Genomic DNA, 21,278 nt, shown 5'->3' with positions numbered 1-21,278 from the left:
GATGTGGTCCTTGCGGCTGAGGGGGGGCGGGGGTCGGGGAGTGGAGGTGCTGGAGTGGGTGATCAGCTGTGATCTTGTTGAATGGCGGTGCAGGCTCGAAGGGCCGAATGGCCTATTCTACTCCTGCACATATTTTCTGTTTCTATGTCTTGAGACGTTCGGTGGTCGTGAAAGGCGCTATATAAATCCAAACCTTTCTTTCCATTAATTAAACAGCCGAAACCATTTCCCAACCCAACTGTCCGCGTTCCGATCCCCAGGTCGCTGCTCTCTCTGTGAACCGGTGGGTGGCTCTTAGAAGAGCCTTTGTGTTGTGATTGGGGGAAAAGGGTCGAGTTATTCAGCCGCCGAATCCATAGAGAGTGCGGCCCTGCCTTTTCAGAGCGTACACCACATCCATGGCAGTGACCGTCTTGCGTTTGGCGTGCTCAGTGTAGGTGACTGCATCCCTGATCACATTCTCCAGGAAAACCTTCAGCACCCCGCGGGTCTCCTCGTAGATCAGGCCCGAGATCCGCTTGACACCGCCACGGCGAGCCAGGCGGCGAATGGCTGGTTTGGTGATACCCTGGATGTTATCACGGAGCACTTTACGGTGCCGCTTGGCTCCGCCTTTACCCAATCCTTTGCCTCCTTTCCCTCGACCAGACATGACAACGACTCTTCACTCAAACAGCTGCTGAATGAGAAGTGAACTGCTGCCGGCTCCTTTTTATAGAGCCGGAGCCGACCTGACTGAGAAAGCGCAGAGTGAGAGAGGCGGGAAGGGGAGGAGACAGTCAAGATTGACAGACAGAGCAGTGAGCGGCCTCTGATCTTCCAGCTCCGCCTCCAGCTTTCTGCAGCCGCCAATTTCAAACCGTTTTCCGACAATAGAACCGAAACAGACTCGGAATTTATATTCAAAGCTTCCAGGAACCAGAAGCTTTTAAATAAGGTCCCGTTACAATTAACAATCGCGAATATTCCCGCCTATATACAGCCCTTTCCCTGTCAATCTCAGACCTTGTTCCATCTCCCCACACTTCCTCTCACAGAAGGGTTCAGCAGTTTACAAACACCTTATTCCAGCTGATTTGGAGAATGTGGTGTTTGGGGTTTGAGTTGTGAGGCGGGGTATCTCCGCCAGTATCACCGTCTCACAGACTCTCCCCCTGAAAATGACAATGAGCAGGAACTGAGACTGGAGCTGAACACATCCCCAGTTAGTGAGGTCCGGGCCGGACATCCCGTTCTCAATGTGTGTTTTATTGCAGACACTGGGGGAGGGGTGAGTGCAGCCAATGTCAGCGAGTCACCAGGGATCCTGGCTTCATGTTCAATGATTTCTGTCTGAAATCTGAGCCCGGCCCCGGGACAGGGATCATTTGATTCGGGGATCAACTCTTTTCTGAGAAATGTGGGTGGCTCTGAGAAGAGCCTTTGGGTTCAGATGTTTACAAGTTGCACTTTTTATTTACTTTTTGAGCGCTGCTTTCTTGGGTTTTGCTGATTTGGCCTTGGCCCTCGGTTTTTCCACCTTTTTGGCCACCTTCACCTTTGCGCCCGAGGCCTTCTTGGGGCTCTTGGGCGTCGCCGCTGTCGCCTTCTTCCCAGCCGCAGCTTTCGCTGTCTTTTTTACTGTTGGCGCCTTCTTGGTGTTCGTTTTCTTGGCCGGAGATTTCTTGGCTGCTGGTTTCTTGGCCGGAGATTTCTTGGCTGCTGGTTTCTTGGCCGGAGATTTCTTGGCTGCTGGTTTCTTGGTCGGAGATTTCTTGGCTACTGGTTTTTTGCCTGGGGATTTCTTGGCTGCTGGTTTCTTCACCTTCGTTCCCACTTTCCCCTGGTTTTCCTTCTTAGCGACTCTGAAGGAACCCGAGGCGCCCGTGCCCTTGGTCTGCACCAGGAAGCCATTTGTCACATTCCTCTTGATACTGAACCTGATCTGGGACCCGCGCTTCTCCACATTCACGCCTTTGGCCGCCAGAGCCTTCTTTATCGCGGACAGGGACATCCCCTTGCGATCGCCGCCATCGGCCACAACCTTGAGGATCTGTTCGCCCAACGTGGGACCGGCTGGCTTGGAGCGGGGAGCTGGCTTCTTCTTCTTGCTGAGAGCCTTGGTTTGAGCGGCGGCGGCAGGAGGAGCCGTTTCGGCGGCTGCAGTGTCAGTCATGTCCGCGACTCTGTGAAAAATCTCTCTGACAGTCAGAGCTCGGTCAGAAATGAAACGGGAGGCGGCGGCACAGAGCAACTTAAAGGCAGCGAGCGGACGGGGCGGAGACATCCTGCTGTCAGCTCCCCGCCCCTCCAGCCTCTCTGTGTTTCTCTCTCCTCATTAACTGTCCGATTCCAATTCAACCCGGGCCCTCCAGATTCCCAGACTGGCCTCTTTCTGTCCCGAAGACCGGGATGTTTGTTGTCGAGAAAGCTTCCTCCGAATTGAAGGCAGCAATTTAGATTTAAACCCGTTTCATTGCTGCACTGATCGCGCTCTCTCACCCGATTGCGGACATTTTCTTCGTTTTTCGATTGAAATTTGAAATCACATCAAACTTAACGTTTAATTCCCACTTTAGACCTGAGCAGGGCAGCAGGGTGATCCTGTGACAGGAAAATCTTTGAATTTTATACAAGAGGGACTCTGGAATCCGGCGATGAGACGGACACACAAACACAGTGACATTAGTCTCACCGGCCCGCCCCTTTAACACACTCTCGCTCACACAATGTTCACATCTGCACATTCACAGCACAAACTATCCCAGATTTACAGCTCCCAGCACAGGGTTACCTCTCCGCTCGGCCTGTGCTGCCGATTCTCGGGGTTTTTTAAGTTTCCCAGCTCAGTAAGTGTTAAACACTCTGAGGTCGGCGCTCCTCAGTGTCTGTTCCCCAGATTCAGGGGCAGGAGCCAATCACAGCTGTGGCTGGCTTAACCTATATATGCTGTTAAGTTGTTACATTGTTCGTACGCAGAAATATGTTTGATTAACGTGAAAATAGAAATTATGAGTTCACCGCCCATCCACCCTCTCTTTGTCTGTCTCTATCCTCCGAAAATGAGGGACATATCACAGTAACTGGTGAACTATCCATACCATGCTCACCACCCAGAGATGGCTATCAGAGGGAGCGACAGAGAGACAGACACAGAATCAGTCTTAAACTCCCTAACTGTGTCTCCATATTACGCTCAATAATAGTATCACACATTCATGTACAGCACCACCGAAAGAGAGGGAAAGAGACACATTATTAGTCTTACACTTGGTATCAGTGTCTCCATATTACGCTCAGTAACAGTGCCACACCGTCATGTATAGCAACAGAGAGAGAAACAGAAACAGTATCATAGAAACATAGAAAATAGGTGCAGGAGTAGGCCATTCGGCCCTTCAAGCCTGCACCACCATTCAATATGATCATAGCTGATCATGCAACTTCAGTACCCCATTCCTGCTTTCTCTCCATACCCCTTGATCCCTTTCATAGAAACATAGAAAATAGGTGCAGGAGTAGGCCATTCGGCCCTTCTAGCCTGCACAGCCATTCAATGAGTTCATGGCTGAACATGCAACTTCAGTACCCCATTCCTGCTTTCTCGCCATACCCCTTGATCCCCCTAGTAGTAAGGACTACATCTAACTCCTTTTTGAATATATTTAGTGAATTGGCCTCAACAACTTTCTGTGGTAGAGAATTCCACAGGTTCACCACTCTCTGGGTGAAGAAGTTTCTCCTCATCTCGGTCCTAAATGACTTACAACTTATCCTTAGACTGTGACCCCTAGTTCTGGACTTCCCCAACATTGGGAACATTCTTCCTGCATCTAACCTGTCTAAACCCATCAGAATTTTAAACGTTTCTATGAGGTCCCCTCTCATTCTTCTGAACTCCAGTGAATACAAGCCCAGTTGATCCAGTCTTTCTTGATAGGTCAGTCCCGCCATCCCGGGAATCAGTCTGGTGAACCTTCGCTGCACTCCCTCAATAGCAAGAATGTCCTTCCTCAGGTTAGGAGACAAAAACTGTACACAATACTCCAGGTGTGGCCTCACCAAGGCCCTGTACAACTGTAGCAACACCTCCCTGTCCCTGTACTCAAATCCCCTCGCTATGAAGGCCAACATGCCATTTGCTTTCTTAACCGCCTGCTGTACCTGCATGCCAACCTTCAATGACTGGTGTACCATGACACCCAGGTCTCATTGCACCTCTCCTTTTCCTAATCTGTCACCATTCAGATAATAGTCCGTCTCTCTGTTTTTACCACACATTTATCCACATTATACTTCATCTGCCATGCATTTGCCCACTCACCTAACCTATCCAAGTCGCTCTGCAGCCTCATAGCATCCTCCTCACAGCTCACACTGCCACCCAACTTAGTGTCATCCGCAAATTTGGAGATACTACATTTAATCCCCTTGTCCAAATCATTAATGTACAATGTAAATAGCTGGGGCCCCAGCACAGAACCCCACTAGTCACCGCCTGCCATTCTGAAAAGTACCCATTTACTCCTACTCTTTGCTTCCTGTCTATCAACCAGTTCTCAATCCATGTCAGCACACTACCCCCAATCCCATATGCTTTAACTTTGCACATTAATCTCTTGTGTGAGACCTTGTCGAAAGCCTTATGAAAGTCCACATATACCACATCAACTGGTTATCCCTTGTCCACTCTACTGGAAACATCCTCAAAAAATTCCAGAAGATTTGTCAAGCATGATTTCCCTTTCACAAATCCATGCTGACTTGGACCTATCATGTCACCTCTTTCCAGATGCGCTGCTATGACATCCTTAATAATTGATTCCATCATTTTACCCACTACCGATGTAAGGCTGACCGGTCTATAATTCCCTGTTTTCTCTCTCCCTCTTTTTTTAAAAAAGTGGGGTTACATTGGCTACCCTCCACTCGATAGAAACTGATCCAGAGTCAATGGAATGTTGGAAAATGACTGTCAATGCATCCGCTATTTCCAAGGCCACCTCCTTAAGTACTCTGGGATGCAGTCCATCAGGCCCTGGGGATTTATCGGCCTTCAATCCCATCAATTTCCCCAACACAATTTCCCGACTAATAAGGATTTCCCTCAGTTCCTCCTCCTTACTAGACCCTCTGACCACTTTTATATCTGGAAGGTTGCTGGTGTCCTCCTTAGAGAATACTGAACCAAAGTACTTGTTCAATTGGTCTGCAACCCCTTAAGTATCATTCGCCAATCTATCCTAGCCAATTCACGCCTCATACCTTCAAAGTTACCCTTCTTTAAGTTCTGGACCATGGTCTCTGAATTAACTGTTTCATTCTCCATCCTAATGCAGAATTCCACCATATTATGGTCACTCTTCCCCAAGGGGCCTCGCACAACGAGATTGCTAATTAATCCTCTCTCATTACACAACACCCAGTCTAAGATGGCCTCCCCTCTAGTTGGTTCCTCGACATATTGGTCTAGAAAACCATCCCTTATGCACTCCAGGAAATCCTCCTCCACCGTATTGCTTCCAATTTGGTTAGCCCAATCTATGTGCATATTAAAGTCACCCATTATAACTGCTGAACCCTTATTGCATGCACCCCTAGTTTCCTGTTTGATGCCCTCCCCAACATCACTACAACTGTTTGGAGGTCTGTACACAACTCCCACTAACGTTTTTTGCCCTTTGGTGTTCTGCAGCTCTACCCATATAGATTCCACATCATCCAAGCTAATGTCCTTCCTAACTATTGCATTAATCTCCTCTTTAACCAGCAATGCTACCCCACCTCCTTTTCCTTTTATTCTATCCTTCCTGAATGTTGAGTACCCCTGGATGTTGAGTTCCCAGCCTTGATCATCCTGGAGCCATGTCTCCGTAATCCCAATCACATCATATTTGTTAACATCTATTTGCACAGTTAATTCATCCACCTTATTGCGGATACTCCTTGCATTAAGACACAAAGCCTTCAGGCTTGTTTTTTTAACACCCTTTGTCCTTTTAGAATTTTGCTGTGCAGTGGCCCTTTTTGTTCTTTGCCTTGGGTTTCTCTGCCCTCCACGTGTACTCATCTCCTTTCTGTCTTTTGCTTTTGTCTCCTTTTTGTTTCCCTCTGTCTCCCTGCATTGGTTCCCATCCCCCTGCCATATTAGTTGAACTCCTCCCCAACAGCACTAGCAAACACTCCCCCTAGGACATTGGTTCCGGTCCTGCCCAGGTGCAGACCATCCGGTTTGTACTGGTCCCACCTCCCCCAGAACCGGTTCCAATGCCCCAGGAATTTGAATCCCTCCCTGCTGCACCACTGCTGAAGCCACGTATTCATCTGTGCTATCCTGCGATTCCTACTCTGACTAGCACGTGGCACTGGTAGCAATCCCGAGATTACTACTTTTGAGGTCCTACTTTTTAATTTAGCTCCTAGCTCCTTAAATTCGTTTTGTAGGACCTCATCCCTTTTTTTTATCTATGTCGTTGGTACTAATGTGCACCACGACAACTGGCTGTTCTCCCTCCCTTTTTAGAATGTCCTGCATCCGCTCCGAGACATCCTTGACCCTTGCACCAGGGAGGCAACATACCATCCTGGAGTCTCGGTTGCGGCCGCAGAAACGTCTATCTATTCCCCTTACAATTGAATCCCCTATCACTATCGCTCTCCCACTCTTTTTCCTGCCCTCCTGTGCAACAGAGCCAGCCACAGTGCCATGAACTTGGCTGCTGCTGCCCTCCCCTGATGAGTCATCCCTCTCAACAGTACTCAAAGCAGTGTATCTGTTTTGCAGGGGGATGACCACAGGGGCCCCCTGCACTACCTTCCTTGCACTGCTCTTCCTGCTGGTCTTCCATTCCCTATATGACTGTGGACCCTTCACCTGTGGTACGACCAACTCGCTACACGTGCTACTCACGTCATTCTCAGCATCGTGGATGCTCCAGAGTGAATCCACCCTCAGCTCCAACTCCACAACGTGGTCTGTCAGGAGCTTGAGCTGGACACACTTCCTGCAGATATAGTCGTCACGGACACTGGTGTCGTCCCTGAGTTCCCACATGGTACAGGAGGAGCATAACATGTGACCGAGCTGTCCCGCCATGACTTAACCCTTAGATAGGCAACAACAATGCTAAAGTTTACTCACTGTTTTTGAAGAGAAAAAAGAAAAACGAAAAACTACTCACCAATCACCAGCCAATCACTTACCCCCTTGGCTGTGATGTCACCTTTCTGTTTCTTTCTACTTCTTTTTTGCCTTCTCCCTGTAGCTGCACCGGCACGCCTCTCCCCGCACCTCTCGCGGACTCTGGGCCCCGGACTCCCTGCTGTGCCTTTTATAGGCCTCTCACCGAAGTCCCGACTGCCTCTCCATGCACCTCTCGCGGACTCTGGGCCCCGGACTCCCTGCTGTGCCTTTTATAGGCCTCTCACCGAAGTCCCGACTGCCTCTCCATGCACCTCTCGCGGACTCTGGGCCCCGGACTTCCTGCTGTGCCTTTTATAGGCCTCTCACCGAAGTCCCGACTGCCTCTCCACATCCCTCTCGCCGACTCTGGGCCCTGGACTCCCTGCTGTGCCTTTTATAGGCCTCACACCGAAGTCCCGACTGTCTCTCCACGCACCTCTCGCCGACGCCATCAGGGCCATATCTAACTCCCTTTTGAATATATCTAACGAACTGGCCTCAACAACTTTCTGTGGTAGAAAATTCCACAGGTTAACAATTCTCTGAGTGAAGAAGTTTCTCCTCATCTCGGTCCTAAATGGCTTACCCCTTATCCTTAGACTGTGACCTCTGGTTCTGGACATCCCCAACATCGGGAACATTCTTCCTGCATCTAACCTGTCCAATCCCGTCATAATTTTATATGTTTCTATGAGATTCCCTCTCATTCTTCTAAATTCCAGAGAATATAAGTCTATTCTATCCAGTCTTTCTTCATATGTCAGTCCTGCCATCCCGGGAATCAGTCTGGTGAACCTTTGCTGCACTCTCTCAATAGCAAGAATGTCCTTCCTCAGATTAGAAGACCAAAACTGTACACAACATTCAAGGTGTGACCTCACCAAGGCCCTGTGCAACTGCAGTAAGACCTCCCTGCTCCTATTGTGTTGTACTCATAAGTGTTTCCACATCACGCGAAATAACAGAATCCCGCCTTCACAGACAGTACAAGAGAAAGGGGAAAGCGACAGAGAGAGAAAGAGTGGGCTGAGAGAGAGAGACAGGGGAGTGCGAGGCAGGACGGTGAGACACAGAAACGTGCACAGTATCAGTTCTAGACTGACCTGTGAGGTCCGGTTTTATCCTGAAAGATCCCATTGGAGGGACAGAAGATGCAGTCCCCTCTCTCACTGATATTGTACCACAGACAGACACATTATTAGCCCCACACTGCGGAACAGTGTCAGAGAGTGAGAGAAACAAGGTCCCACATTTAACCCTCGCTTGCCTGTTGTACTCTCTGTAATCTTGCAGCTCAGGGCCGTTCGGTATTACTCTCAGTGACCGAATGTTTCACTCTGATTAAATTAAACTGGGACAGTTTCTGTCAGATATTGACTCCTGCACAGTTCCAGCAAACACTCCTACTCTGCCGTCCCTCCGATGTTTCTGCAGGATTACTTTGTGAGGACAGGCTCACGAAGAGAAAAAAACCCTGCACGGAATGATCACAAATTGAGCATCTCAAAGGGGCAAGGCCCCCAGCTTTAAACATTCTCTGTCCTTGCCCCCCAGGCCCAGTTCCTTTGCTCAGATTCTGATAAAAGTAAATCGAGAAAAGTGCACTTTGCTTTTTGAAGGCTGAATTATTGCAGAGCTGCGCATGCGCGATTAAGCCCCGAACCTTGAGTCGATTTCCAGTGAGCAGAAGAGCGCATGCGCCTTCCCCTCCCCCAGCCCAGCCTGTGAGCGCCATTCAGTCAGTGAACGGAAGATGGTTTAAACAGCCGGGAATGGACACACCGCGGTCTCGGGGTAAGGCAGCGAGCAGCAGCCTCCTTACAGCAGCACATCGCTTTGGGAGCGTGTCCGCAGATGGGCTCAGAGATCGGCACTGAGTCCGGGGGAAGTTCAGGGGGAGTCGGGGTCTGTGTATAACAGGCGGAGTGGAGCAAGAACTGGTCTCAGTGCGTGGAGTGAGTGGGGGAAGGGAGAGACCATTCTCGGGCTGTGTGTGGACAGCGTGTGTCCCGGGTAAGGGAGACAGAATGGGAAGGATCTGCTGTTTACAATCATTGCTGCTTTCTCCCTGCAAACCAGTAGTGAACGTTCCTGCTTTAGTTCCAGTCTCACTGTGTTTGTTGTCATTGGACAACGAGCGGTGGAAGCAGAGCCGGACACTGAGGATTTATACAAGGAGCATCTATTGCAGGCACCGGGTGAGAAATGTGAAGGACACGTTTTAAACAGCGGCTCTTTGTTTCTGGTTGAACGGTTAGTGCCCTGGGAGAGGGGAGTAGCAATCTGAGCTGTGTAAAAGTTCGTGCTCCATCGGGTAGTCCCATTCCTGAAGCAGGGGTTGGGTTGTGTCTGGATGTCAGTAAATTGCTGTAAATCTGCCCAACACACTTGGTGTGCAGAAGCTCAGTACTGCAGTACTGCAGTGGAGTCAGACACTGACACTGTTTGTATCGCTGGCTTCCCTTTGTGAATGTTCATAATGAATATTAATTGAACGATTACATTCATCACTTTAGTCTTTTCTACCTCTCCTGTTCTTGAATGATCAGAGGTACCTTATCCTCCTACAGGCAAGAAATTGAAGGAACCAGAACAAATGTGAAGTTTCCTCCACCTGAGACATAAGGAACAGTGCAACCAGCTCCTTCTCACACACAATAGGTACGGTACCTATCACACTGTGCGGGTATACAGACAGGTTATCCGAATTAAACATGTTTGTGGTGCTGAATGGCCGCCTCCTATTCCTGTGTAACAGGCCCGAGGGGGCTGATAACCGTCTCCTGTTCCTAAATTAACAGACTGGAGATACTGAGTGGCCTTCTCGTGTTCCTAATGTTATAAACACGAGGGACTTATTGGCCTCCTCCTGTTCATAGGTACCACCTCTAGGGGCAGAATGACCTCCTCCTGTACCTATGTATCAGGCTAGAATGGGATGAATGGCCTCCTTTAGTTCTGATGTAACAGGTTCCAGGGGCTGAATAGCCTCCTCCAGTTCCTATGTAACAAGCTTGAGGGGCTGAATGGCCTCCTCCTGTTCCCATGAAACAATCCCATGGGGATGATTGCCTTTGTCCTATTCCTAATGTAACAGACCCAAGGGGCAGAATTGCATCATCCTATTGCTTTTTAAATCCAGTTGCTGAATAGCCCTCTCCAGTTCCTAATATAATCGGCTCGAGGAGCTGAATGGCCCTCTCCAGTTCCTAATGTAATAGGCTCGAGGAGCTGAATGGCCCTCTCCAGTTCCTAATGTAATAGGCTCGAGCAACTGAATGACCCGCTCCAGTTCCTAATGTAATAGGCTCGAGGAGCTGAATGGCCCTCTCCAGTTCCTAACGTAATAGGCTCGAGGAGCTGAATGACCCCCTCCAGTTCCTAATGTAATAGGCTTGAGGAGCTGAATGACCCCCTCCAGTTCCTAATGTAATAGGCTCGAGGAGCTGAATGGCCCTCTCCAGTTCCTAACGTAATAGGCTCGAGGAGCTGAATGACCCCCTCCAGTTCCTAATGTAATAGGCTCGAGCAACTGAATGACCCGCTCCAGTTCCTAATGTAATAGGCTCGAGGAGCTGAATGGCCCTCTCCAGTTCCTAACGTAATAGGCTCGAGGAGCTGATGACCCCCTCCAGTTCCTAATGTAATAGGCTTGAGGAGCTGAATGGCTTTCTCCAGTTCCTAATATAATAAGCTCGAAGAGCTGAATGGCCTCCTCCTGCTCCTATATAACATGCAGGAGGGGCTGAATGGCCTCCTCCAATTCCTCTGTAACAGGCTTGAGGGGATGAATGGTCACCTCCTGTTCCTGGTTAACAGTTCCGAGGGGTGGAATTGGCCTACTCCTATTCCTATGTAACAGACCCGAGGGACTGAGTGGTCTTCTCCTGTTCCTAATGTAAGAAGCTCGAGGGGATGAAAAACGTCCTGCTGTTCCCATGTCACAGAATCAAAGGCTGAGTGGTTTGCTTGTGTTTCTAATGTTAGAGAGGCTGAATGGACTCTTCTTCTTCCCACATAACAGAATGGAAGGGCAGAATGGCATCCTCCTGATCCAATGTAACAGGCTCAAGGGGAAGAATGGCCTCATCCTGATCCTGTCTAACAACATTCGGTGCTGAACAGCCACCTCCTGTTCCTGTGTAATAAGTTAGATGGGATGAGTGGCCTCTTCCAGTTCCAATATAACATGTGCGACTGGCTTATTGGCCTCTTCCAGTTCCTATAACATTGTCGGTGGGCTGAATGGCCTCCTCCAGTTCCTACATAACACGCTTGAGGGTCTGAATGGCCTACCCCTGTTCCGATGTGAAAGGCTCCAGAGGATGGATGGCCGCCTCTATTCCTGTGTAACAGTATCCAGTCGATGCATCGCCTCCATCAATTCCTTTATTAGCATGGCTGAGGTGCTGAATGCCCACCTCCTGTTACTTATGTAACAGGCTCGAGGGACTGAATGGCCTCCTCCTGTTCCTTATGTAACAGGCTCGAAGGGACTGAATGGCCTCCTCCTGTTCCTTATGTAACAGGCTCGAAGGTATGATTTGCCTCCAGGTTCCATGTGCTGAAAGGCCTCCTCAAGTTCACAGATCCAGGGACTGTTCTTCCCCATTGTTTTGGAAATAGCATCGGGCAGTAAACAGGAGCTCACTGCTTCTTGCCCACCAGCTCTCTGATTGGGCTCCTTGTGCTGATTATGTTTTCTCATCTCGCTCAAATGTTGCTTTCTTTTCCATCACCTCTAGAGTTATTAGCCAAGTTTGTATCGAGCACATCGTGATCTCACCAGTAACAGCACTTTTCTGATGGTTATCCACGAGGCTGCTTCTGACATTTTCTTCTGCGTAAATGTTAGCCACCATAAGTAACTGAAAAGCTTCATTTCTACAGCAACAACAAACACTTGCATTTATGACAGATACAGAATGAATCCCACACTCACTCACTGTACCACAGACACATATGGTTTATATTATGTACTAATAGCTCGTCTCTACTCAAAATATTTCTGAATCGCATTCATCCAATATAATGAGAGAAAAAAAATCACAGATATAGGATAAAACACACTCTCACATACCAGAAGCTGACAGATACAGAATAAAACCAACGCACACATACCAGAAACTGACAGATACAGAATAAATCCCACTCAGATACTAGAAAATGACAGGTTCAGAATAAAACCCACACTCACATACCAGAAACTGACAGGTACAGAATAAAACCCACATTCACATCACAGAAACTGACCGGTACAGTATGAAACCCACATCCACGTATCTGAACAATAATATGCAAGTAAAACCCACATCCGCCTATTAGAAACTGACAGGGAAACACTCACACACCAGAGACTGACGGAACGAATAGAACAGGTTAGTCACTCTTACTCCAGTGTCAGGCTCACACAATTGTTTATTCAGTAATTCGGATGATAACTAACATGCTCTCAATGTGGTCCATTTAATGGGCCCAAGTTTCCACACGATAAAAAACGGGGGCCCCTCCGAGCTGGGCGCCCGTTTTTCGCGCCTAAAACGGTGCCTAAAAAAAATCGCGATTCTGGAGCGTTCTGCAGCTCTTTGTCTGCCTGGCGCGGTGCCCAGGGGGGCGGAGCCTACACTCGCGCCGATTTTGTAAGTGGGAGGGGGCGGGTACTATTTTAATTAGTTTTTTCCCTGCCGGCAACGCTGTGTGTTGGAGCGTTCGCGCACGCGCAGTGTGAAAAAAACATTGGCACTCGGCCATTTTTGTAGTTCTTTGTCGCTGTTTAATTTTGAAAATTTTTTAAATAAACGCACATTGCCATCAGCACATCAGCACTTGCAGCCTTCTCACTGCCTCCCCCCCCACCCGCGGGAAGAACGGGCGCCGCCTCCTCCCCCCCCCCCACGGGAAGAACGGGCGCCTCCTCGCCCCCTGCGGGAAGAATGGGCGCCTCCTCCCCCCGCCCCCCCGTGGGAAAGAACGGGCGCCTCCTCCCCCCGCCCCCCCGTGGGAAAGAACGGGCGCCTCCTCGCCCCCTGCGGGAAGAACGGGCACCTCCTCCCCCCGCCCCCCCGTGGGAAAGAACGGGCGCCTCCTCTCCTCCCCCCCCCCTCCTCCCCCCCCCCCCACGGGAAGAACGGGCGCCTCCTCGCCCCCTGCGGGAAGAACGGGCGCCTCCTCCCCCCGCCCCCCCGTGGGAAAGAACGGGCGCCTCCTCTCCTCCCCCCCCCCCCCCCCCCGCGGGAAGAACGGGCGCCTCAGGCTGACTGCAGCATTCTCTGTGCCTTCACACAGGTAGGAAGATGGTTTATTTAATCTTTTCTTTGCTTATAAATGTTTATTCAGGTTGGATTTATTTGTATAATATTTGTAGAAGTATAAATAAGGATTTATTGTAGAATTTAATGACTTCCCTTCCCCCCCCCCCCCCCACACCTCGTTCTGGACGCCTAATTTGTAACCTGCGCCTGATTTTTTAATGTGTAGAACAGATTTTTTCAGTTCTAAAAAAATCTTCACTTGCTCCATTCTAACTTAGTTTGGCGTACGTTTTCACTGTGGAAACTTTGAAATCAGGCGTCAGTGGCCGGACATGCCCCCTTTTGAAGAAAAAAATTCTGTTCCAAAGTAGAACTGTTCTACCTGACTAGAACTGCAGAAAAAAAAATGTGGAGAATTGCGATTTCTAAGATAGTCCGTTCTCCACCAGTTGCTCCTAAAAATCAGGTGCAAATCATGTGGAAATTTGGGCCCTATGAGTGATAAAAGCAACTTGTGAAACAATCCCATTTTTCCTAATTTAATTTGTGACAAAAAGATGGTCTGAGCATGCGCTAAATACATGCTGCTCCTCCCCTCCCCACACAGTGTTTAAACCGACGGGAAGGGCCCAGGCGAGCTCCCCTCCTTCAGCTCTGTCAGCGGCTGCCGTTTCCTCTGTGCTCGGCTAATGATCGTTGAACACATCAGGGAGTGCAGATATCCCGGGCCCGAGTAAGGGAGCAAACAGAAGCCTCCTTCCAGCAGCTCATCGCATTGGGACTGTGTCCACAGATGGGCTTTGTGTCGGGGTAAGTTCAGCGGCAGTCGGGGGCTGTTTGTAAGGGGCAGAGTGGAGCAGGAACTAGTTGTGGAACATGGAGTGAGTGGTGGAAGGGGGAGGCCATTCTTGGGCTGAGTGTACAGTGTAAGGTAACAGAGAAAGTAAATCACCTCGCTCTTTCAAATCAGTGCTGCTTTCTTCCCCCAAATTAGTAGTGAATGTTCCTGATTCAGTTCCAATCTCACAGTGTCTGTTCTTGGACAGTGAACAGTGGAAACACAGCCTGACTGAGGAGTGTCGCAAAGTGTATCTATTGCAGGCAGCGGGGGAGGAGTGTGAAAGGAGACATTTCAAAAATGGGTTATTTTGTTTCGATGTGTTGAATTCTCCAGAATCCTGTGGCTGGTGATCGAGAGATACATTGTCGCTTGCTCAGATACATCAGCATCTGGTCACTGTGACATTCTGTTAATGACACAGGCCCTCAACTCGGTTTCAATGGACTGAGAACAATTGTTGTACAGCCCAGGCACCTGTGGTTATATTCCAGGACGCGATTCAGAGTTTTACAGGTAGTCCCATGGGAGGACTGTGCCAATCGGGTGTTCCCATTCATGGACCAGTGCTGGGTTTGGGTTGTGTCTGGATGCTGATAACTTACTATAGAATCGTCCTACACACCTGGTGTGGGGAATCTGAGTGCCGCTGTAGTTCTTGCATCTCTCTGCAAATTTGCTCCCCCATAATGTTGGAAAGTGTGAGATCATGCACTTTGGCAGGAAAAATCAAAGAGCAAGTTATGATTTTAAATGGAGAAAGATTGCAAAGTGCTGCAACAGCGGGACCTGGGGGCACTTGTGCATGAAACACAAAAGGTTAATATGTAGGTACAGCAAGTGATCAGGAAAGCCAATGGAATCTTGGCCTTTATTGCAAAGGGGATGGAGTATAAAAGCAGGGAAGCCTTGCTACAGTTGTACAGAGTATTGGTGAGGCCACACCTAGAATACTGCGTGCAGTTTTGGCTTCCATATTTACAAAAGGATATACTTGCTTTGGAGGCAGTTCAGAGAAGGTTCACAAGGTTGATTCTGGAGAAGAGGGGGTTGACTTATGAGGAAAGGTTGAGTAGGTTGGGCCTCTACTCATTGGAGTTCAGAAGAATGAGAGGTGATCTTATCGAAACATATAAAATTATGAGGGAGCTTGACAAGGTGGATGCAGAGAGGATGTTTCCACTGATAGGGGAGACTAGAACTAGAGGGAATAATCTTAGAATAAGGGGCTGCCCATTTAAACCTGAGATGAGGAGAAATTTCTTCTCAGAGGGTTGTGGATCTGTGGAATTCTCTGCCTCAGAGAGCTGTGGAAGCTGGGGCATTGAATAAATTTAAGACAGAAATAGACAGTTTCTTAAATGTTAAGGGGTTATGGAGAACGGGCAGGGAAGTGGACCCGAGTCCTTGATCAGATCAGCCATGTTTGTATTAAATGGCGGAGCAGGTTCGAGGGGCCCTATGGCCTATTCCTGCTCCTATTTCTTCTGTTTTTATAAACCTTAGAATCATAGAAAAATGACGACACAGAATGGGGCTATCTGTCCCATCGTGTCCGTGCTGGTGTACATCATGTCCCATATTTTTCCCTCTAGTTGGTGGCCTTTACAATACATCTATTGTGTAACCTCTATTATTTCTTAACCATAGCCATATAGATTCTGTCCTCGACCCCTCCAGGACATCCTCTCTCTCCAGCATTGTAACATTCTCCTTAACCAATACTGCCACATCACCTCCTATCTGTCCTTCCCTATCTTTCCTGAACTCCTATATCCAGGAATATTTAATACCCAACCCTGCCCTTTTTGAGCCAGGTCTCCGTTATTGCCATGACATCATATTCCCTGCAGCTCACCAGCCTTGTTTACTATGCTTCATGTGTTTACATACATACACTATAAACCCATCTTAGACCATTCTGTGTTCTCTCTTAGTCTGACCCCACCTAATACCTTACTATTTCTTGCTTTGGTGCTATCCGTCTCTCCCAATCCTTTGTGCCCTTTGTTTTTCCTTTATAATTTTACATTCTGGTGTCCATCCTCCTGCCAACTTAGTTTAAACCCTCCCCAATAGCACTACCAAACCTCCCCGCAGGGATATTGGTGCCGGCTCTGTTGAGGTGCAATCCGTCCGGCCTGTACAGGTCCCACCTCCCACATAAACGGTCCTAATGCCCCAGGAATCTGAAGCATCTCTCCAGCCATGCATTCATCGGCTCTATCCTACTATTTCAATACTCGCTCGCGCATGGCACCGGGAGTAATCTGGAGATTACTACTTTTGAGGTCCTGCTTTTTAATCTCTTTCCTAACTCCCTATAATGCCTGCAGGATCTCATCCAGTTTCTACCTCTGTCGTTGGTACCAACTTGGACCACGACCTCTGGCTGTTCACCCTCCCTCCTCACAATGTTCTGCAACCATTCAGTGACATACTTAACCCTAACACCAGGGAGGCAACATACCATCCTGGAGTCACATCTGTGGCCGCAGAAACACCTGTCTGCTCCCCTGACTATCGAAGTCCCTACCACTATTGCTTTTCCTATCTTCCTCCTTCCTCCCTCCCCCACTGTACAGCTGAGCCACTCGTGGTGACATGGATTTGGCCCTGGCTATATTCCTCGCCCTCACCAGTACTCAGAACGGAATACTGGTTGGAGAGCGAGATGCAGTAGTGTTTTATATAGATTGAGCATCAATTCCTGGCTTTGTTAACCTGTCCTGCCACCTCCCAAGAATTTTGCACAGGCATCCGCAGGTGCTCTCTCTTCTTCCATCCTGTTAACATTGTACCATTTGGAATGTATTGTCTCTCATTCTTCCGACCAAAATGGACCACCTCAGACTTCTCTATATTGAATTTTATCTGCACTCCTTTTACAGGGTTTTAGAAGAGGAGCATTTACCGACTGTAAACTCAAAACAAACATCACGTCAAGATCTGACAGAGTCACACGATTCATCAGGACCTAATTCAATCGGTCCTCGAATCATCTGGCATATTAGCGAGTTCACACTCATGACAGACCTTTTAAATCTGAGTGTGGGAAGACCTTCAAAATCTACAAGTACCCAAAGAGACACCAGCGCCGAGACACTGGGGGAGCCTATTCACCTGCCTGTGTGAGGGACGGGATTCACTCGATCACCGCTGCGATTAACACCAGTGAATTTGCAGTAGGGAGGGACCGTTCACCCGCTCCATTAGTGGGAAGGGATTAATTGCACCATCCGTGCTGCTGAGACACCAGCATGTCCACTCTGATGAGGGTCGGTTGACCTGCTTCGTGTTTTTGAAGCGATTCACTTATTCTTCCACCCTCCTGAGACACCAGTTTATGCACAGTGATGAGAAACCAATTAAATGGTCTGACTTTGGAACGAGATTTAAAAGTTCCCAGGATCTGAAGGGACATCAGCTGGAGAGAATAGGAGAGATTCTGTTCACCTGCTCCGTGTGCGGGAAGGAGTTCATTCAGTCATCCCACCTGCTGAGGCACCAGTGAGTTCATGGGGGGGACATGCTGGTGAAACATTCTGACTGTGGGAAAAGCTTTACAAGGTCTCAGGAGCTGAAGCAATTCCAGCTGGAGGGAGCTGGACAGAGACCGTTCACCTGCTCCATGTGTGGGAAGGGATTCAAACAGTCATCCAGCCTGCTGACACACCAGAATGTTCACACTGACGAGAGACCATTTAAATGTTCTGACTGTGTGAAGAGCTTTAAAAGCTTCGGGAACCTGCTGACACACCAGCGTGCTCACACTGGGGAGAGGCCATTCACCTGCTCCGTGTGTGAGAAGAGATTCAGTCTCTCCTCCACCCTGCTGACACACCAGCGTGCTCACACTGGGGAGAGGCCATTCACCTGCTCCGTGTGTGAGAAGAGATTCAGTCTCTCCTCCACCCTGCTGACACACCAGCGTGCTCACACTGGGGAGAGGCCGTTCACCTGCTCCGTGTGTGAGAAGAGATTCAGTCTCTCCTCCACCCTGCTGACACACCAGCGTGCTCACACTGGGGAAAGGCCGTTCACCTGCTTCGTGTGTGAGAAGAGATTCACTCGGACATCCCACCTGATGACACACCGGCGAACTCATACTGATAAGAGACCATTTACATGTTCTGACTGTGGGAAGAGCTTTAAAAGCTCTGGGGATCTGAAGGGACACCAGCGAGTTCACACTGATGAGGGGCCGTTCACATGTTCTGTTTGTGGGGAGAGCTTTAAAAGCTCCGGGAATCTGAAAGGACACCAGCTTGTTCACACCGATGAGAGACCTTTTAAATGTTCTGACTGTGGGAAGAGCTTTAAAAGCTTCGGGAATCTGATGGCACACAAGCGTGATCACAGTGGGGACAGACTATTTCACTGCTCCGTGTGTGGGAAGGGATTTACTCGATCCTCGACTCTGCTGACACACCAGCGAGTTCACACTGAGGAGAGGCCGTTCACCTGCTCTGTGTGTGGGAAGAGCTTCACTCAGTCCTCGACTCTGCTGACAGACCAGCGAGTTCACACTGGGGAGAGGCCGTTCATCTGCTCTGTGTGTGGGAAGTGATTCACTCGGCTGACCCACCTGCGGACACACCAGTGAGTTCACACTGGGAACAGGCCAGTGAAACGTTCGGGCATTGGGAAACAAGTTTAAACGGTCCCAGGAGCTGAAGAGACACCAGCTGGAGAGAGCGGGAAAGAGACTGTTCACCTGCTCTGTGTGTGAGAAAGAATTCCCTCGGTCCTTGACTCTGCTGACACACCAGCGAGTTCACACTGTTCTGTAACACAGGGCCCTGCAGAAAGCTGGGCCCACATGAACATGGAACGGATGAATGTTTTATAAATTCTTGTACTGCTGATAATCTTTCAAACTGTTGTGCTGATAATTCCCTTTATTTGACTTTTCATGCTATTACATAGAATATACAGCACAGAAACAGGCCATTCGGCCCAACCAGTCTATACTGGTGTTTATGCTCCATTCGAACCTCTTTTGACCCTACTTTAATTAACCCGATGAAAATAACTTTGTATAGCTTTGTCCCTTGTGTTTATCTGGCTTCCCCTTAAATGCATCTGTGCTATTCACCTCAACGACTCTTTGTGGTAGTGAGTTCCACATTCTAACCACTCTCTGAGTAAAGAAGTTTCTCCTGAGTTTCCTCCTGGATTTATTAGTGACTATCTTATATTTATGGCACCAGAAATATGTTGAGCTTCTGTTAAGCTGAGCAGTATGTCGTTGTGCTTTACTTGTTCTGATGATATTAAATAAATGAAGTTATCGGAGCTGCAAGATAATTGCAGCTTTGGATTAGCAACCAACAGTATAAACAACTTAGCACTGTGTTCCTTCATGGTAATACTTCACGTTAACAAGTTCTGAAACTATTTATAGGGATGAGAAAACAAGAGACGTAAAACACTTCAAATATCTGACCCATGATTACAAACGCAGAGGTTAATTATCGCCACTAATTTTCACTTTAAAAAAAAAAAAAGTATGAGCAGGTCCTCTCATTTTAAAACAAAGTTTAAAAAAAAACAGTTGGAGTGAGTTAAGTATCAAAGCTTTAACTACAGCTAACAAGCTCATTTTTTCTTGTTGAGAAATTAATGGTTTGAGATACACAGGAACAAAGGATGGTTAAAAACATTAGAAAGCAAAATAAATCAGGAAGTAATTGGTGCCACCGAGCTTGGGTTTTTTAAAGCCTGGTTGTAAGAGGAAGCTAATGGTTTGAAGTTGTGGAAAGTAATGAGAGTTAGGTGTGATAGGAGCATTGATTACAACACAATGATATAACCCAGCTGTGTACAGTCCTCAGTTCAACATAGTCATATCTCCCAGAAACCTTGCTTTTTCCTAGAATATAGGGGGCACAATTCTGATCCACATTAGTGCCAATATCAAGTAAATAAAAACATTGAGCTACAGATTAGCGTGTTTAAATGTTCAAAGGATTCGATAGGTTAGATATGGAGAAACTATTTTATCATGAAGGGAAATAATCTTAAAATTAGAGCTAGGCCATTTAGGAGGGAAATCAGGAAACACTTTTTCATATAAAAGGCTGTAAAAAAAACTGGAATTATCTCCCCAAAAGGCTGTGAATGCTGGGATAATTGGAGCTTTCAAGACTGAGATCGATAATATTGTTAGTTAATGGTATCCAGGGATATAGAGATAGAGATGGGTCCTGTGGAAGGATCCAGGGATATAGAGATAGAGAGGGGCCCTGTGGAAGGATCCAGGGATATAGAGATAGAGAGGGGCCCTGTGGAAGGATCCAGGGATATAGAGATAGAGAGGGGTCCTGTGGAAAGATCCAGGGATATAGAGATAGAGAGGGGTCCTGTGGAAAGATCCATGGATATAGAGATAGAGAGGGACCCTGTGGAAAGATTCAGGGATATAGAGATAGAGAGGGGCCCTGTGGAAGGATCCAGGGATATAGAGATAGAGAGGGGCCCTGTGGAAGGATCCAGGGATATAGAGATAGAGAGGGGCCCTGTGGAAGGAGGGAGGAAGGAGGACAGTAGGAGTATGTTTGAGATTGTGTGTATGTATTGGCACATGTGGCAGAGCCTGGTCTCCAGTTGTCTTGGATCCCCTTACCACTGGACCAAGACCTTGCTCCGTCCAGTCCGTGTGGTGGCTGGTGTGCAACGGCCAGCTCACATTAAAATAATTCAGGCACAGGCATTTTAAAATGTTTAAACCGTTTAAAATGAGTTCATTGGTCACCTGGGTGCTCATCTTTGGTCTGGAAGCAAGTCATCATCGACCCCGAGGGACTGCTTATGATGATGATTTTCTGAGGAATGAAACATTACTGAGCCCCATGTTATGGGATGAAGTGCTAGACAAGTAAAGGCCCAGTGTCTGGGTGTGAATCTAATAATAACCTCAGGGACCGTATAGGTGCGATAACCAGACGGGCTTGTGGTTATAGTCTGGTCACAGATGGACAAAACTCCCGGAATTAACAGGAGTTCAGGAGACGGTCAATGGATA

General features: G+C 48.2%; 3 protein-coding genes across 3 annotated transcripts; 1 reads left to right on the top strand and 2 right to left on the bottom strand.

Moving 5' to 3' along the window:
• Positions 1–340: 340 nt before the first annotated feature.
• LOC139255706 (histone H4) lies at positions 341–652 on the bottom strand. Its single transcript, XM_070873975.1, has one exon. It carries the CDS (start codon positions 650–652, stop codon positions 341–343), a length of 312 nt encoding a protein of 103 aa, XP_070730076.1.
• An 804-nt stretch (positions 653–1,456) lies between these two features.
• On the bottom strand, positions 1,457–2,155 carry LOC139255709 (histone H1-like). The gene has a single exon (XM_070873977.1). The coding sequence runs from the start codon at positions 2,153–2,155 to the stop codon at positions 1,457–1,459; it is 699 nt and encodes a 232-aa protein (XP_070730078.1).
• A 6,748-nt stretch (positions 2,156–8,903) lies between these two features.
• Positions 8,904–19,597, top strand: LOC139255701 (zinc finger and SCAN domain-containing protein 2-like). The gene is made up of 3 exons (XM_070873970.1): positions 8,904–8,956; positions 9,733–9,823; positions 17,143–19,597. Exon 3 carries the CDS (start codon positions 17,781–17,783, stop codon positions 18,819–18,821), a length of 1,041 nt encoding a protein of 346 aa, XP_070730071.1. The 5' UTR covers positions 8,904–8,956; positions 9,733–9,823; positions 17,143–17,780; the 3' UTR covers positions 18,822–19,597.
• The last annotated feature ends 1,681 nt before the right edge of the window (positions 19,598–21,278 follow it).

Source organism: Pristiophorus japonicus, unplaced genomic scaffold (genome assembly GCF_044704955.1).
Source record: "Pristiophorus japonicus isolate sPriJap1 unplaced genomic scaffold, sPriJap1.hap1 HAP1_SCAFFOLD_622, whole genome shotgun sequence".
Classification (NCBI taxonomy): domain Eukaryota; kingdom Metazoa; phylum Chordata; class Chondrichthyes; family Pristiophoridae; genus Pristiophorus; species Pristiophorus japonicus.
This window is presented reverse-complemented; position numbering and strand designations above follow the sequence as displayed.